The 18,910-nt window shown below is 34.8% G+C and overlaps 1 protein-coding gene across 1 annotated transcript in view; it reads left to right on the forward strand.

The window, feature by feature from the left end:
• The window catches only part of LOC142339131 (uncharacterized), a 55,989-nt gene that overhangs the window by 17,224 nt on the left and 19,855 nt on the right, over positions 1–18,910 (forward strand). The window contains exons 2-4 of the mRNA XM_075388880.1: positions 3,151–3,335; positions 11,654–11,856; positions 16,864–17,351. Of these exons, the coding sequence (XP_075244995.1) occupies positions 3,161–3,335; positions 11,654–11,856; positions 16,864–17,351 (866 nt within the window). The 5' untranslated portion in view covers positions 3,151–3,160. The remainder of the gene's footprint in view (positions 1–3,150; positions 3,336–11,653; positions 11,857–16,863; positions 17,352–18,910) is intronic.

An 18,910-nucleotide genomic window follows, 5' to 3' on the forward strand; every position in this document is an offset into this window, starting at 1 on the left:
GGCGATATTCATTAAATTAAAATTTCAATTGACGTCAGTAAAGGTGCTAAATGACATAATTTTGCTAACAGAAATTGTTTGAGTTTTTTGTTGCAAAATAATGTCCTCATTTAGCACCCTGAATGACTTCAATGGAGTGAAATTTTAAAATGCTAACAACAGCATCTTGTATCAATTTAAATCAATTATGTGGACCAAATGATATTTAGTTGCTCTTGAACTCTGGATCTGTCGACTGATATATACCAGTGTCTTAGTTGTTCCGACCACACTTGGGGGAAGGAACTATATACTCAAATGGGTTTTTTTTGTTCAGTCAATTTTGGCCGATCGATATGTTCATCGTAGAGAAATGTGAGTGGTATCATTAAAAAGCTTGTCCAGTCTAGAATTCGAAATTAAAAAGATATTTTTGAATTTCGTTTTTTTCGAGGAGTTATAGAGGATTAAAGTTTTGTGTGAACACGTCATATTTGGTATGATTTCGTTCACTTTTAGTGTAATTTTTCTTCAAATTATGATCTTTTCTTTAAAGGTTTCTCATTCAAAATTACATTTCATGCCACAAAAGGAATCAATTTTGTATTCATAATACACAAAAGGTGATAAAAAGACTAGTTTGGGTCTTATAGGGAAGTTTACTAAAAAAATTCGAATTCTATTTGAGAGCTGTTTTTTTAGAAAACTTCATATTTTTAGGTCACCTAGAGACTGGTCACTTTTCATATCGATGTTTGGTTAATGATAAACGTGATTTACAGTAAAATGACGCCTAAGGAACAAAAAAACGTTTTCAAAGAATCGCACATGTTTTTTATGGCCTTGTCTCTGAGCTTTTATAATTTTTAATGAATTTTTGATTTTCTTTTTGAGGTTTTACTGAATTTTTGGAGCCCTGTGGCATAGAATCGTTGACTAATAGTGCGATGGGTTTGGTAATGAGCTTTAGTGAAGCTATTCAGTGCTTTGATTGGACAGCTAATGACTTAAGACGATATAACTTTTCAAAATTTTTAAACATTAACCGATCATAAACTTACTTTTGTAAACTGTAAGTCAGTCTCAGTACTGACAGGATCCCGTTTCTTCTGAAACCAAAACTAATCTGTTGAGCGGTTCTATCTTCTAACTATTGGTTTTATGACTTCGATGCCACAAGATTTTAAAGACAATTTTAAAAGTTTTGGATATTTTCTAATTTTTTGAATCCTTTTGAAATTTTATCAGATTATTCTAATTTGGATAGCTCACGTTGATTTAAGGAAGACGTCCAATGGATCGTAGATAAAGTTTTCAGAGAAAAGCTTATGGTTTAAATGGCTTCGGCACTTTCTTCTCCCACTTTTCTACTGATTTTTTGGTTTTTGCTTGTATTTGTTGTTTTCATAGTCATAAGACTTATTATGATATCTTTTTGATTACCCATGCAATGCAAACATTATTGTGCTTCTATCGAGTCATGACTGAGCGTATTTATTGACTTCTGTTGAAAGCTATTGAACCTATTGTCTGACTTTAAAAACAATTTTTCAAAAAAATTTTTTGAACATTAACCAATTTTAAACTTGTTTTCATGATTCTCAGTAATGACTAGAATCCCCTCCTTTCTTTCTACAGCAATCTAAATTGTTTTGTTTACCGTTTTTTTTCTAACTCCTGATTTTATGGCTTCGATGCCACATGATTTCAAAAAAAATTTAAAACTTTTGGATGTTTTTTTTTGGTTCCTGTTGAAATCTAAGCACATTATCCTAATAGTGGTAGCTCCCATTGGTTCGGAGAAGACGTTAAATGGGGTATAGATAAAACTTTCAGATAAAAGGATATGGTTTAAATGGCTGCGACACTCGCATTTTTCTAATGAATTATTGGTTTCTGTATTTGTTTTTGTTCCATAGTCATAAGACTTATTGTGATATCTTATTGATTATCCATGCATGACAAACATCTTTCTTCTTCTATCGAGTCTTGACTGAGTGTATTTGTTAACTTCTGTCGAAAGCTATTGAATTTAATGGCTGTTAAGACTTCAAAAATAATTTTTCGAAAAAATTTTTTGAACATTAACCAATCGTAAACTTATCTCCGTGAACTGTAGGAACACCTCAGTAATTACCGGAACTCCTTTTTTCCTACTTCAACAAAAATAATCTAATTTGCGGTTTTATCTTCTAACTATTGGTTTGATAAATTCGCTGCGCGAGTTTATCAAATCGATGCGCGAGTCGGAACATCATGTGCGAACGCACATTAACGAGCATCCTTGTTGAAATAAAAATTTACTCCACCTTTTATTTGAGATTTGTTGGCTTAAAAACTGCTTGTTGTTACCGTCAATTACTTCTGAAGTTGAGGATGATTTTCTAATCGAATGAAAACAGTTCACTTGTTGAACTATCACTTTGATATTTGATCTCTGGCAATTCAGCAATTAGCACTTCTATCGTGTTTTGCGCGTTTTTAATAGCTCTCAAACGAAGTGTGAAGCAATTTTTGTAAACGTGTCGGTCTTCGTTTTTTATGAAAAGTTTTCGCGTGACAGTTTTGATTTTTCGAGTGTACGCCCTTAACGTTGTCGTTTTGCGTGATATAATTTTTTGCTCTCTAATACAATATTAAGCAACTGATAACCTCTAATGACGTCATTTGAAGTCCCCATTGTTTATTTAGTTACTCCTCGAAAGGTGGCCTACAAAATGGGTTCTTGTTACTTCGTAAATTTAGAAACAATTACTGCAGACGATTGAAGGTCATTGTTACACCACTCATTTTTTTTATTGTTTCTTATTATACCCTTTGCAGGAGATTTCCTAATTTGACAATCAACTGGGTCGGTAATCTCGTTTTGGTGCGATAGTAGACTCGGGACAATTTTTCAAGTGTTAACTGTAGCTGCTCTTAAACTATGAGTACTAGAATTTTAAGGCAGTTTAAAACTTTTTTTCGTAGGTTGTCTTATTCAAGTTAGATGCTGCAATAATAGAAGCTCTAAACGCCCTTAAGATTTTGAACCGACATTTTGGTTTTGAGTACCTTTAAATATTAAACTTGTATATCGAATATGAATTGGTGTAAATTTTCATGTTGCGTAGGCTGCTCTTTTGTTGAAATTTTGATTCAACAGCATAATGAGTCTAATGTGATTTTCAGGTTGTTGATTATGGCTTCCGCCAGTGGCGTTCCTTTCAACGGTAACAACAGTAACTTGGGAATGAATTTTGGCCTGGCTGCTGCGATGGCTGTGGCTGCACAAAGTCACACTGACTACCCACATCACCAGCCACCACAACAGCTTAACTCCCAGGGGACCAGCTCTGCACTGGCTAGTGATCAAGGTACGTCCACACACGTATACACAATATTATCAAAACCATTACCCCCATCTCAAAACATCCACGAAGAGAAGACAGTATAATGGCAGAATAATCAACTAAGCCGAAAAATATACAATTTAAAAAAATACGAAGACAACACGCAAAAAAGTTAAGTTTAAAAGAAGTAATGGACTTTTCCGAATCATAGATGGCTGTAAATTTTGCGTTTTGACCTCTTAATCGACAAAAAACCCATTTGAGTATGTAGTTCCTCCCCCCTCAAGAGGGGTCGGACCAATTATGCAAGATTACTTGGCAGGATGGTTAGTTGACCTTATTTGACCAAATGACAGCAAAACGTTGTATGGCAAACACTTCTATTGAAATAAACCTAAAATAACGTGTCTTTTTGAGAGAATTTTGGATCTTTCTCATTATAGGCCCCTCCTGAGCTTAGAAGTCACGTAATTTATAGCCCCCCCTCACTCAATGATGGTAAATATACCATAATGGGGGGGGGATATAATTTAGTGAGGAGGTGTTTGATGGGAAAGACCCAGATAATTTGTTCGGCCGGTTTTGTTTTCTGTTTGCAGGACATGAACATTGTAGATCGATAAATGGTATTGAGACTAACACCTTTTTCCATTACCATAATTTATCCTGGTCCTGATCCATTTGTCACCCCTGATGGCGAGATTTCCACATTGGCGTCGATTTTCAAAATGTTCTGCTTCCTTGTACAAACTAAACATCACTGCCAACAGAAAGTTGAATTGGAAATACATGCAGACACATCCCCCTCTCTAGATTACCCTGAAAATGGTGGGAAATAATTGATTGATGTTGGTAAACAAGTCGACCACGCGTTAATATCTTTGCCAAATTGCAAAATAATGATGCAGCTCGTTGCTAGGGCTGTATATATGTCTGTGTATTGACAAGCATAGCAACAAGTCTTTTATCAAAACCTCTGTCTGTGAACAAATTTGTCTTTATTATATCTACGCTATGTGCAATTTCCCCTCATTAGGCCCTCGGAGTGAAAAAATCATTAGAAGCACCGGAATAAGGCGAATTGAATTTTTATGCGTCTTTTCCTAGGATAGCTTCCTGTAATAAAATTTTCTAAAGCCAAAGTGTTTATACACCTGAATGGCAATAAAATGTCGCATTTTGTGGGTGAAAACGGCAGCAATTTTATGAATTATGAATTTGTTCTGTTTGTGTAGCAGTCCATAACTGGAATTTGTTTCTTTTTCATGCGTGCTTTTATCATGATTAAAAGAGACAGGAACGCGTGATGTAAGGGAGCAAAACTATAAACACCACCCTCCCCTCTCCCGATAAACCCTGCACTACCTACTATTTTACCATAGTCGCATAATTTTTTTTGGGGGGGGGATGGATAGGGTTGTAATTAGATCCGTGCAATTATAGCAAGCGATTAGGAGAAAAGCGGAGTTTAAGCGGTAGTTTGATCTCAGCGAGATGTTGAATTTCCTGGTGCCATTTAAATTGTGGTGGGCAAAGGGAATTAATTGGATGGGAAAAATTGAGTCTAGGGAAAAGAATGGGAGGGGGAAGGGGAAATTGGTAGTGAGAAGAGGCACGGAAGAGCTGAGTTTGTGACGTCAGTGGAGCGTGAACAAATTTGGCCAACTTTTTGTCTTCCTTTTTCTGCTGTTAACACTAACAATTCTCATACATGGTCCATTTGATGTTCTATATAAAGAATGGCGAATTGATTTAATTTCGCATCGCAATTGCTAGACTTCTGTCTGAATAAGTTACATGTATAACAGGGAAAGAGTGTATGTTTGTTTGTGATAAGAAAGTTGTTAGAGCCATAAAGAAAGTTTGTTCATGCTGCTTTTGTCAGTATTTGCTTCAATTTCTTAGTTGACGAGCATTTCAAATTATAAACAAATGTTATAAAAGTGATGGCGAAGTATAGCTATGGTCTAAAAACTTTTGTGAATTGGTGAAAATTGACTGACTTTTTTGAAATCAAGGAAATGAAGTTTATTGACATCTGTAAAAAAGTAATTTTGACCACATTTTTAACACGAGTTTTTAAATGAGAACTAGATGATTGCCATGTTCTTTTTGCGGAACTATTATATTTTATGAGGGTATGCTGGATAAGGAAAGTCTATGCATCGAGCATTGAGAAATTAGAATATTGTTTAGAATTACACGGAACAAGCGGTGTACCTATTATGTTTCTGATAACTTAGAACACAAGTATGATTTGATTTTTTTCCTTTGCTCAATTATGTTGGCACTAGTAGTCTTGTCGACGCTTTCAATAAACGAACTGATGGAACAAGAGAAAATTTGGGTACTTTGTTATAAGAACTTTTGGTACCTGAACCGTCGAGGTGTTAATAATCGATTCCAGTGTTCATTTCTTTAAATGTGGTGTATAAATTTATCAACGTTAAAATTATTTCAAGTTGTCAGAATGGAATTTTATCTGGGTGTTTTTTCTTAGTTACAAAATATATCGTAAAAATAATATCCGGCAGAGTAATCGTTCAATGTCTGGTTGGTCATAACTTGTCAGTTTCTTCTGTTACCACCCCAGTCGGGAAAAAGTCGAAATCTTGACGGTGCGTCGCCTTCCAAAATTTTCTTATAAAATCCTGTCATTTAAAATTTTCCCACAAATGTGCTAATTGTGGTACAAAATTGAGCTCGTTTGTACACAATCATTGAAGGATATCTATCCACGGTGAACAGACAAAACAGTCACAGACAAAATAGTCCAAGAAAAGCGGTCCCAGAAGAAATAGTCCCGAATAAATATCATAACAATTGTAAACATAATCTACAAACAAGTAACAAGCATAATCAATGAGTTAAGCATCTGAATGCGTTGTTTTTAATTGATTTGACTTAAGATTAAACCAAAAACTTGTTTCAAAATACATATTTTTTGGCGAAAACTATGTTGTAATGTGCTTAATGTTTATTCAATGACTTATAGTCATCTGAATAACTTAGGGAGTTTTTTTGTTAACTGGTGTGCATGTATTAATCTCTGTTTAATTGGGTCAATTGTTTTGATATCTATTCGGGACTGTTTTGTCTGCTTTTCTTGGACTATTTTGTCTGGGATTATTTTGCAATTTGGGACTGTTTTGTCTGGGACTGTTGTTCCAGTGTTCATTTCTTTAAATGTGGTGTATAAATTTATCAACGTTAAAATTATTTCAAGTTGTCAGAATGGAATTTTATCTGGATGTTTTTTCGTAGTTACAAAATATATCGTAAAAATAATATCCGGCAGAGTAATCGTTCAATGTCTGGTTGGTCATAACTTGTCAGTTTCTTCTGTTACCACCCCAGTCGGGAAAAAGTCGAAATCTTGACGGTGCGTCGCCTTCCAAAATTTTCTTATAAAATCCTGTCATTTAAAATTTTCCCACAATTGTGCTAATTGTGGTACAAAATTGAGCTCGTTTGTACACGGTCATTGAAGGATATCTATCCACGGTGAACAGACAAAACAGTCACAGACAAAATAGTCCAAGAAAAGCGGTCCCAGAAGAAATAGTCCCGAATAAATATCATAACAATTGTAAACATAATCTACAAACAAGTAACAAGCATAATCAATGAGTTAAGCATCTGAATGCGTTGTTTTTAATTGATTTGACTTAAGATTAAACCAAAAACTTGTTTCAAAATACATATTTTTTGGCAAAAACTATGTTGTAATGTGCTTAATATTTATTCAATGACTTATAGTCATCTGAATAACTTAGGGAGTTTTTTTGTTAACTGGTGTGCATGTGTTAATCTCTGTTTAATTGGGTCAATTGTTTTGATATCTATTCCGGACTGTTTTGTCTGCTTTTCTTGGACTATTTTGTCTGGGAATAATTTGCAATTTGGGACTGTTTTGTCCGGACACGCTATCCACAATACATTGCGAAGATAATTTAGCGGTAATGCCAAAGAACAGAAATTGGAAACTGAAAAAAACAGCATTAGAACGAAAAGGATGCTCTATAACAAGAATGGCAAAAATGGACAGAGAAAAAATTCAAAAAAATTATGAAATAAACATAAGTTACAAGAACACATCAATGTTTAAAGTACACCGAAAAATAATTCAAATCGTAATTTTTGGGTTTGTAAATCGAGGTGGAATTATGCGTAACTAATGGTAAAATAATCGGGTGAGGTGGAAAAGACAAGATAGCCTTTTCGTCTCGACTAGACAGTGTCAACTGTTAAATAGCACATACCTTAGCCAAAACGTGGTCACATTGTTTAGAAGTTCATTTGAAGCGTTTTTCGGCATTACTGAACAATGATTTTTTGGGGAGTTAGGGCTGTGAAAAAATTGGAATTAGCTTTTGGAAGAACACTGACTTCACCCATAAAAACTTCAAATTTTTATTTGGCGTTGTCTTCGACGTCATTTTTGTTGCTGAGAAAGACGTTAACGTGCCCTTTCTGCTAGTTTGTCTGCAATTTTTTGCTGAGAGCTTTTTTTAATGCAACCTTCGTATAATGATTTTTTTTAGTCAGCCTGACTTTTTTCTAGTTTAGCCAATTTTGGCCGATCGATATCTTCTGCGAAGAAATGCGAAGTTGTAACCAATAAGTAGTCGTCAATAAATTGAATCAGTTGTTGAAGAGACATTTCAAGAGTTGTCGAGCAAAAAGATTTAATTTTTTTGGGATTTTCACTTCAGGGTTTTTGATTGCTTAAAATACGCTTAAGTACCTAATGTAGTTGTACACAAAACGAGCTAGAATGAGCCCGAAATATGTACTTTTAATGCTTAAAACGTATGTGGAGTTGCAAGTTCTTAGGTAATGACAACTGGTATTTATTCAGCTGAAATTTTGATCTTATGTCATAAGAATCCTGTATCTCAGCAGTTTAAGATTTTAGTGGTGATCAATATAATAACATTTCCTGAAACTTTGTAAATAACTCTTGGAAATGGAATTTTTTAAGCTTGATTATGCCTCAGCCAAGATAATCAGGCATGTAAATATGCTACAATGTGTGCAATGATAATGCCTCATTTGCAACTTACAAGATCAAAAAAATGAGAACAATGGTTCTGTATCAAAATCTTTATCAAGAGAACTCGAGCACTGCATCAGATCAGGATCGGGTTAATGATTCTAGCACTTCAGGAATTTATTTGAAAAGCAACGAAAACGAGAAGAGATTGAATTCAAAGCCTTTGATAAACAAATTGAAAAGGGCACGATATTGACCGCTTTGTTGCCCGACGTGAAATGAGGTGTTTATCTACCTCCGGTAGACTGATTATTGATGGTCAAAGGGAAATCCCAAACAGTCCTAGAGATTCTGCGTGTAAAGCATCCAAATAGTTGATATGTAGGTTCTGAATGTAAAATAGTAGATTGGAAAGTGTAGACCTGAAACTGAAAGTGAGATTGTGTTAAGCATTCATTGACACACTCAATGAACATGGAATTGTCTCGGGTTAATTAGTAATCAAAGTCATATCATCATAAACAAAAATGCGCTGTCAAGGCCAGAAGCCTTTTTAATGGCTCTCGAACAAAGTTTGAAGCAATCATTGTAAACGTGTGCTTCTTTGTGATGAAAAATTTTTGCTCGAATTTTTGTTCTAATCTGCGCAATAAACGGGCAAAACGCAGTTTCACCTGAGAATGGTTCTATTATTGGCAATTTTTTTTAACTCAGCAAATTGTATTTTCAATAGCTGCGAAGCGATAGCTGAGGCTATTATTGGCCTTCTCTTGGTCTTTTTGCGACGAAGAAAACCAAGAGTATTGGTTTTCTTAAGGTTTTCCGGAAGCACTATTTGTTCAGACAGCGTTTTGACCTCAAAGCGAAAGAGTAAAATTGCCGTATGGACTAATTTTTTCTGAGCCAGGGAAGTTTTTTGATCTTGCGCTTCGATAAGTGAATGACTTTTCGCCGTTGAAAAATATTTTTTGACACCATGCCGCATACGGATAACCATTTTTACGTCCAATTGGCCCATTTTTTTTTCGCTTGTAATTTAGTTTTTTTTAAAAGAAATTATTTTTGATAGATGCTGTATTAATATGTGAACCTCTGAAGTTGATACCACAGAGTTTTTGTGTCTAATAATGCGTTATAAATTCTAAATAAGTTTATATTTCATTTTTTTTTCAATTCATTTTTAGCTTTTTAAAATTAACTTCTTCGTTTTTGGATCTTCAAAAATCAGTGCACATGGCAATTTACCTTTGATATTTTATGCACTAAATGCCTCTTTATAACGTGAGGTAGTTTTTTAATTGTACAAATGCTTGCCTGATTTGGGCACTTTGTCTAACTTTTCTGAGTTTTTTGTTGGTTTTTTGGAATTAATTACTAGAACAAGTGTTTGTATGAACTATAAGTGATCCTTTTTTACTAATAATTGAATGATTTTGTGGCGTTCAGTATTTGAAGTTCTGCAAAAAAAATTATTAAGTGCAATTTTGAAAAACAAATTATTGTCAATTATATTGCAAATTGTTTTTTTTTGTTTCCAATCTTTGAACTATGTTTTTATCTATACATGAAGATGGCTTTATAATTTTATGCTAAATAAGGAATTGTAATTGTTTTTCTTCATTTTTTTTATATTTGATTTTCTATTTTCAAAAATCAAGAACTAGTCTGTTTTTTCATGTTTTTGTTTCTGTCCCTATGCTCCGGATTCTAGCATGTATCAGTCTATTTACTGAGAAATATAGTTCTGATAAGCTCTGCTTTTTATCAGTTCTTAAAATTAATGGTTTGAGCCTTCTTAAATTTTCATTTTGTTTGCAATTAATTTCATTTGACAGTGCGGCACTGAGAATTTGCTTAAACATTTTGACTGAAATCTACTTTGTACAAATATTATTGGGGTCTTAGTTTGATATTAAATGATTTTCTTCCTTTCATTTATATTCTGTATCTTTTGTCTTTTTGTTGATTAATTTGATGGTTTTTCAACTATTTTGCTGATTTTTGCCCTTTATTTTGTTTTATTGAATTTATTGGTCATTGAATTAAAGCCTCAGGCATACGGGCTCTATTTATTGTAAAGGATGCAAGTTTCTTCTGCTACAAAGTTGTCAAAAAATTGAGAAATTTATACACCTTGTTTTTTCTCCTTTTCTTCAAAAATTCAAATCTTTGTGTTATCATTAAGGCTTGGCTGATATGTTATGGTTGGATAACTTGTTTTGATAGCACAAAATATTGGTTTCGATGTAAACTTGTACTACATAGAAAAATAAGAGTTTTCCTAATTTTTCATGTTAATTTTTTCTGACAAGTTTACTTCTTTTCTTTGGCTTCAGTTTTTTGTCTTCCTTGATGCCTTCTGCAGGGAGCTGTTATCTATTTGAAGAGCCAGTTCGTTCGGAGGATTTGTCTTCGAGTTTTTTCAGGAATTCTTCCGACTGTTTTTTATTTCGTCAAGATTTTTGTTACGACCATATGACATCACAATCAATTGAAATCTTCTTGTTCATTCGTATATGCAGTTTCAACTGAATTGCCTACGTGACTTCCTTGTTCACTCTTAGTTGAGCGAGTCGGCTATCAAATGTTTGGTCACACGTGACTTCTCTCAAAAATGACTTCTTCTCTGATATTGACTTTTCTTTACTTTAATTGAAAGGGATAAGGTCAAGTGAGTGTTTATCACTCTAATTGAAGGTTATTTAAGAGCAGCTAATGGAAGCAGCAACAGGTTTTACAGATTCTTAATCAAAATTTAACATCTAGGTCCTCAATGAAAAGACTAAACTTGTTTTTAGTATGTCTGGTTTTAATCTTTTTGAGACTGCAGATCTACGAAGCTATTGTGGCTATTTTCTGGCAATCTGCCAGCTATGTTTATACTATCACGCCAAATTAGATACGTCTTGGGTACAAGTTCTGAACGGATAAATATTTTTAACAAATTAGGCATAGTTTTTGTGATTTTCCGTTTCTGTTTTCTGTTGGTTCTTCTGTTCATGAGAAAAGTCAGTTTTTTTGTTATTCTTGCGATATTTGGTTTTCAATTTAGATTTTTGTTGCAAAATAGTACAATCAATTTAAATGATGAGAAGGTTCAAGGAAAATTTTTATTCAAGTTTTCATTTAACATATCAGTAATATTCTTTCAGAAATATCGTTTGACAATAAACTTGAATCTTGGCTTTGTTGTCGTCACTTAAATCAGTGCATTCTTCTGTATTCATTGTCTATTAATCTTGGAACTTTCTTTGTCTGCGTTATGCCTAGAAGTAACACGAGCAGTTTTGTTTGCGTATAGAGAGTGTATTAATAGATACGTATATGAAATGTTTCTGCAATTTAGCTAATGGCTACATGAGTGGCCAGCCGCCACCGCCGCCACCACCCCAATACTATCATCCACCACCTGGACCACCACAGGCTTTTCCGCCTCCGCCTGACATTAGTCCCCAGAAACCACCTCCTCCACCTCAACCGTACCCCATCCACTACCAACAACAGCAGCAGCACCATCAACCTCAACCTGAGTTCATGGACTATTCTAGGGTATGTTGTTGTTTTCTTTCAATATTTTTGCTGCTGATATTAAGGCTTAATTTCTTTATAACGCTTGATTGTTAGTACAAATTGCCCCAGAAAAAACCTGCTTTCTTGAATAAATGTTTTATTTCAATAATAACTGAGATAACTGAAATAATGAAGTAGACTCATATCAAATTGAAGTAAATCAAAATTTATTCAAATGGACAACGGAGATGCTCAGAACATTTTTTGAATTTCTAGCATTGATGCCGTCATTTTGCAAGCAATCAAGTATTCTAAAGTTATCAACCATTTTGACAGCCCTTGCCCTTCGAATTTGATCTCTGAAATCGAGTTTAGAGTTTAGACGTTGTCTCCGAGTATTGGAAGTTTTTATTGAAAATAACACCAAGTGTGTACTTAATCTCTTTATCGTGCTCTAGAAAATATTGTTCCTTGGAAGTAGAAAATCAAAGGGAGGATGGCTCCAGCTATTCTGTCCGTGTCTGTATTGCGAATCTTCGAGACAGTTTTCCTAGCTAAAAGCAATGGAAGCTTCCTACGTTCTGAAAATACATTTTGAAAGAAAATAATGAAGTGAAGTTGACATTTTCATGCACAATTGACCTAAGGGTATCTCAAGTTTGCTTGTTTATCAAATTTGTATACCAACATTGTCTTGCCTCAATTGTAGGGACTTTTCTGGGTATTTGTATTGATCTCATTCCCCTATTTTTTCCTATCTTTAAAATCCTTTTGGGTTTCCCTTTTTATCAAGAGAGTATCTTTATGTCCGGGATGTCTTTTGTATTCTGCATTAATTGAAGCCTCATTTGTATGCGTGATGCCCGGAGTGATCCAATAATAACCTTCTGATTGACGTAGCAGAACTTTGGGCAATTTTGATCAGATATGGTCAATTTTTTGAAGCCCTCAATAGGGAAAAGTAGAAAGCGGAGAGAGATGGGAAAAGCGCGTGACATTTTTGTGACGTTTGCGACCGGGGGAATAGGAAAAAGAGTTGAGAGAAAGGAAAAGAGAGAAGTGAGAGATAAAAGTCGAAGAGATAATTTCGACTTCGCTTCACAACAGCAATTCTTAAGCAAGCCTGCGGTTAATAATCTAATGCTATTCTGCGGAGGCACACAGCAAACCCTTGTTGGGTCTTGGCTTTGTTCCTAAGGTGGAAAAAGCGTAATAAAATAATGTGAAATTTCTTCCCGGGAGGGCATTGGCTAGGGTAATAAGTTTGGTAATAACTTATCAAGGTTTTATACAGAACAGCTAACAAAATAGCCCCCCTCCCCAGCCTCCCCTCACTAAGCGACGCAATAAAGTCATTCTGCCTAGTCTATTTTCAGTTAACTTCCACTTAATAACGCACAATCAAACAACCCCTGCCTCTTTTCTTTTGGATTTTCTATCACCAGGATTAGTATTTTGATTTCGCATTTGGCGGGGGAGGGGAGTGTAGGAGAGGAGAGGCAATGAAGCCTCCATTAGCTTACGCCTGATAAAATTGGGCTAAATTGGGAATTAGTGCTAAATTGACTCTGTTTTCATTTTCATGCTGTTTATTGTTTCTTTTGTTTACTTTTTCATGCTCGGTGCTGTGTGTTCAAAACAACCATCTCAATCGGGGAAAATGAAAACGTAGATATTTGTTTAATCAAACTTTATGTAATTGTTAATGTCATAGAGAAGTGAATCCGAACCTGGTAGAGTATAACGAGCCTCGAGCGTGTGCTGAGATCAGCAGTTGATTGATACTGATGTGCAGTGAAGTTGGATTTTTATGAATAGTAAGTGTTGAATGATTGTTGAATTCGAATTGTCGAAAGTGTATAACAATTAATCCACCATCATTTAAAATATTTTTCAGATTGTTTCTTAACCCGTTTGACTATCGATGTTCTTCACTGTTACAGTGAGATCTAAGGTTTGTTTTAAAAATACAGTGATCTAGAAAGTAAGTAGATGAACTCAAAAACCTACTGTACTTTTGTCGCAAAATATCACTTATTCTAGGAGTTTTTAAAAAAATTATGAGGAAAATGTCTTAATTCCTTCAATATACTTCGCATGTTTTGGCAGAATTGGCTAATGCTGTCCAATTGTCTGTCTTATCGACTGTTGCGAAGTGGGAAGTGATAGCCGAGATTTAGGGGTTAATCTCCTGCATTTTTCTTTTCGTCGTCTGCATCCTATTCTCTCTTACTATTCCACTACACTATAAAAGTGCAATCTGGTTTTTTGCATGTTAACACTTTTACTTCACGCAACTGATTTTCTATAACTGACATCTTTTCAATTGCGCTCAAACATTGATTGTAAAAATATTTGGGTGTTGGTCCTTCAAAATTTTAAGCTCGATTCTTTTTTATAGCTGCGAAGCTGTAAGCTGAGCGTAGCTATATTGCGGTGCTCTTGGTTTTTTTTTGTTTCGTCGTCTGACGCTCTTTTTTCGTTTTACATTTGTTCACACCGCAAAGCTGAAAAAGTCAAATTTTCTGAATGACTTCTTCTCACTAACGGCATTTGCGCGCGTGACGTCATTTCTCACTCGCTTTTGCGAAAGATTTTAGGTTATTTGCGTGATTAGATTTTGATCATACATGACTTACCTCACTAATAAAATGACTTTTGCACTTTAAAACTTAAGTTTAATTTGAATTTGTTTAAGGTCAAAGGAACTCCTATGTGCAGTAAAGGTCCCTAATAAGAGGCTTCTGTGGAATGAATTTTAACAAGCTGTATTAATTTATTGCTGAATGTTTTTAGCCTAGTTTTTTGAGCGGCGTCAATTTTTTTTCAATTTAGATCTGTATCTGTTTCTATCTCTATTATATGGCACGCAGGTCTATTCTTTCGCAGCTATTCCGGCAATCTGCCGGCTATGTTTTTTTCTGCGGCTCCATTTTTGCTCCGTCCAATTTTTCGACTCCCACTTTTTTTTTTACTTTGAACCATTCCATCCACATTTTAGCCTAATTGTCTGTCAAATGAGGAAGAGAAAGAGAACTTTCAAAAATTCAAATATCGTTCAGAAAAATTGGTGTATGATTAAAAAAATGCTTCCTACTCAAATAGAAATACTTAATAACAAAGTTTTTCTTATCTCAATATGAAGACATGATCCAGAATATGTTGTCCGTCTACAAAAACAAACATCAAAAACAGACGAAAAAAGGTTCAGTCATATTTTGCGAGAAAACGAAACGGTCAAAACCATAACCTATTCCGTTAAAATAACAAATAATCAGTTTTGCCTTATTTGAACAGCAATTATGCGATATGTGACCTCTGAATAATGAGACCAGGTAACACGTAGACAGAAAAAGAACAGAAAGGGCTAATTTAAAAAAAATACAAATGTATTTTGCAAAAGCAATTAATTTCAAAGTCATAAAAACATTAGCTATCAACTGAAATTATTAGATAGGTTAATTTATTTCTCCGAAGAAAGCGATCGTGCTAAAATAGTAGCTCGTATTCAATCTCGATGGAGTGGACTTTTTAAATTTGTGGTGCATGATACGGGTGCGCCATCTTCGAAAAAAAAATTAAGAACCATTTAATCATCAAATCAAAAATGGGGTGGATTCAGGTGAGCCTAGGTTCTATATGATCTAATGCCATCTTTGGTTGTTCGATATAACAACTGAGTCATCCATCTATTTTAATCTATTTTAGTCATCTATTGAGATTTGTTTAATCTCAATGTGGCGGCTAAGTATTTTTTTTGTAGACAAGGAAGTTGGTGATTTGTATTAAGGTATTTTTAATTAAAGGAAGTGGTTCTGATTGGATACGTTTTTATGACATCTATGGTGCAAAATTCAAAGGTAAAAAGTTTAGATTGATCCATAATTTGGAGTGTTTGAAGATGAATGTTTTTTTTGAATTTTCCTCAGTATTTGGCTTCACACATTTCTTTCAACATGATTTCTCTCAACTTTTTACAATAAGTTTCTTGTGTCGAGTACTTTTATATTCCCCATTTGTTTCTATTTTTGTGAGGTTTGCAGGATCAAAGACTTTCTGCTAGTCGGTAGTTTTTGGTTTATAGATTTCAGCTGTTGTCTATTTATGTTGGACATTTCATTACAAGCCAGCGCACCTAACAATAAATTTTGATTAGTATTGCGCTAATGTGTGGAATTTTGAGACAAATGCATTGTAAATTTCAATACCAGTTATAATATTATAGTATAATTTACTATAATCTATTAATCAATGGTATAAAACGATTCATATCCATTATTTTTCGTCATATTCCACACTGCAAGGCCCGTTTTACAGTTCCTAGGATGCTTTTGATTTGAATTAAAGAGGTAAAATGGACCAAATGGTGGGGGTGCTGACTCGTAACGTTGAAAAGAATAAAAAAATAACAGCGAGTTTTGGATTGTTTTTAGTTTGAGAGCAATTCCTCTACCATTTTGGTTTATTATTGGTTTTGAACTTATTTTTTAAAAACAATGAAGTCAATTAAAACAACGAAAGCAGTGGCGTATTTGCAATTATCTGCAATAAATTTTCGTTTGTGGGCGGAATTTATGAAAGTAGCCAATATTAAGCACAATTTCACAACGGACATGATCTCGAAAGTATTTCGTCTCTGCTGGTTGTCAGTTTTGAAATTTCAATGCGCAATCTGCACCGGACAAACGTGTTGCTAGATTTTTATTTGAGCGCAGAAATGTACTGGATTTTTGAGATATCTTTTCAATTGAGTTAGCATCCATAGATAACTAACTCGGGAAAAGGTAAACGATACGACGATTCTCTTGATGTGAAATTCTTATCCAGATTTTTTCTGGATGTTTTAAAATTGTTTTAAATATTTTGCTTGTTGGTGCTTTTTTAATTTCATCTAATATCACTAAACATATCCTTTCTCTTGTTGTATTTTTTATATCACAATGTTTTTCCTAGCGCTTATTCAATGATTGTTTAAAGTAAGAGTTGGTTTTCATTTTTATAGAGTCAAGTTCCCGATCTGGTGTTACCCGTTTTTCTTTTTTACAGGACAACTCAGATGCATATACGAGTCTGCAAGCAAATAGTAGCACAGCAGCTGTTGGTGGTAATAATGCCAGGCCCCCATTTGCGCCGTTTAACACGGATACCAGTAATGCTGGTTATAATGCACCTGTTAGATATAATACAGGCGCTATAGGGCCACAGTTTCCGCCGCCAGCAAATGCCAACAACGTTGGTAACGTCAACCCTAGGCCTAACCCGCCGCTTCCTCGGCCACCCTTTCAAACCCAACATACAAGAGTTCCTCAAGGAGGAGAGAGATTTCAACCGCGTGCTCCTGCTGCTGTAGGTCCTACAGCGGGGCAGTCCTTCGGACAAAATGCTTTGCCTAGCCATTTCGGAAAAATGGCCAACAGCGAGGCACAGCCTGCTGGGAGTTTCGGTAGTACCACTACCCCTTCAAAGATGTTCGATGGCTACTCATTTGACAACTTTGTTGTCGAGGCTGATAATGATAATCAAAGAAACCAAAGGCTAGCAACGCTAACTTGTACAGTGCAGTCTGCACACTGCCTGTCTATATTCTGGCTATGAGGTGTTTTTACTGTAAAACTAAGAACAGTTTCAAGCAAAAATTTTTGTTTTGATCTAGATTGAAAAGTAATCAAATGTTTCGGTCATCTCAAAAATGTTCTGAGGTGAAGGTTTTTGGTATCCAGTCCAGTAATGAGTTAAACATAGGATCTATCTTCTTTTCAGGTATTATTGACATTAGCTTGGTCTGATTTATGTATTGGAATTCTTTGTTTTCGCTAATGATAACTACTATATACTTTTCAAGCTAATTTATCATTTTCTTCTCAATGGAGGCGGCAATTTTTTAGTATGCGTAATAAAGGAAAATTATTTTCAATGGTATATTGTTTCCTAAATTCTCTTTTTCGTTGCTCTTGAAACGGAGGTTAAAAAACTCAGCTTGACACCGATTTTGAAAAAAAAAATCCAAATAAAACTTGTAACAGGTAAAAGCAGCATTTTTGTGGCTATCGTCATCGAATATGCTAGGCATCTTCTCCAATCTACAGGCTATGCCGTTTATGCCGTAGTTGCTTAAAGGCCGGTGAGAGGTTCAAACTTTTTTGTAGATACAGCAATTCTATGTCACAGCTTTGTTTTATTTTGAAATATTAGATAGTTACAAAGTGATTTGCTATTCTTTTAATTTTGATTCCTCTTAAAGAATGCGTGCAAATATTCAATTGCTCTCGAACGAAGTTTGAAGCAATTTTTGTAGCCATGTGTTTCTTCAACTTTGCACTTGACCTTAGCTTTTCGGGTGAGTTTTACCACGCTCGACTTATTGATCTTTGCGTGTTCCGAATTTCTCTCTCCTTCAACTTTCAGGAGTTGAGCTTAATTAGCCGCAGTTTACTACCAATGTGAAATGAAAGCGGGACGCAGTTTATTTCATTTTATCTTTTTAAATACTAGTTGTCTATATAATCTCTATTTACATCATTTGAAGTCATTTGTAAACATTGTCCTACTAATCCCCCCTGATGCATTGTAAAACAGCATCGAGTCACCGTCAGTCGATCGAGATCATTTCATTAAATTGGTTGGTTTTGTATTGATAGCTGCAAACGTTATTATTAACCGTGTGATCCTTGTTTCGTGGCGTCTCTTGTCGTTGTTCTGAGCCCACTTAATAATGAGAAGTATTAAATGTTACCCTGTTTTTTCTCAGTCAAATTTGGAGCCAATGTATTTAGATTTTTTATACAAGTGATATATTTAGTGTTATTAGTGGTAACAATAGAAAGACCACCGAGAGTCAAAGGTTTAATTGGAGGTTTCTAAAAGTTTGCTTTTTGAGTGATCAAGGTCTCTGTGTTTTGGGCTACTTGCTGTAGGTTGTTTTTGATTATATTTGGTATGCTGGTCTTGTGCATTTTTGTACCAACTGTGAATGTGTCAATCAAGGCCGGTAGATTCAATCCACGCCGATTTAGCGTCGAAAGGCTCTGAAACAAGGTTTTTTAAATAAAAAATCTATTGATTTTGCAGTTGTCGCGCAACTAGTTGTGTAACT

The sequence above is a fragment of the Convolutriloba macropyga genome, chromosome 5 (genome assembly GCF_964194025.1).
Source record: "Convolutriloba macropyga chromosome 5, txConMacr16.3, whole genome shotgun sequence".
Taxonomy (NCBI): domain Eukaryota; kingdom Metazoa; phylum Xenacoelomorpha; order Acoela; family Convolutidae; genus Convolutriloba; species Convolutriloba macropyga.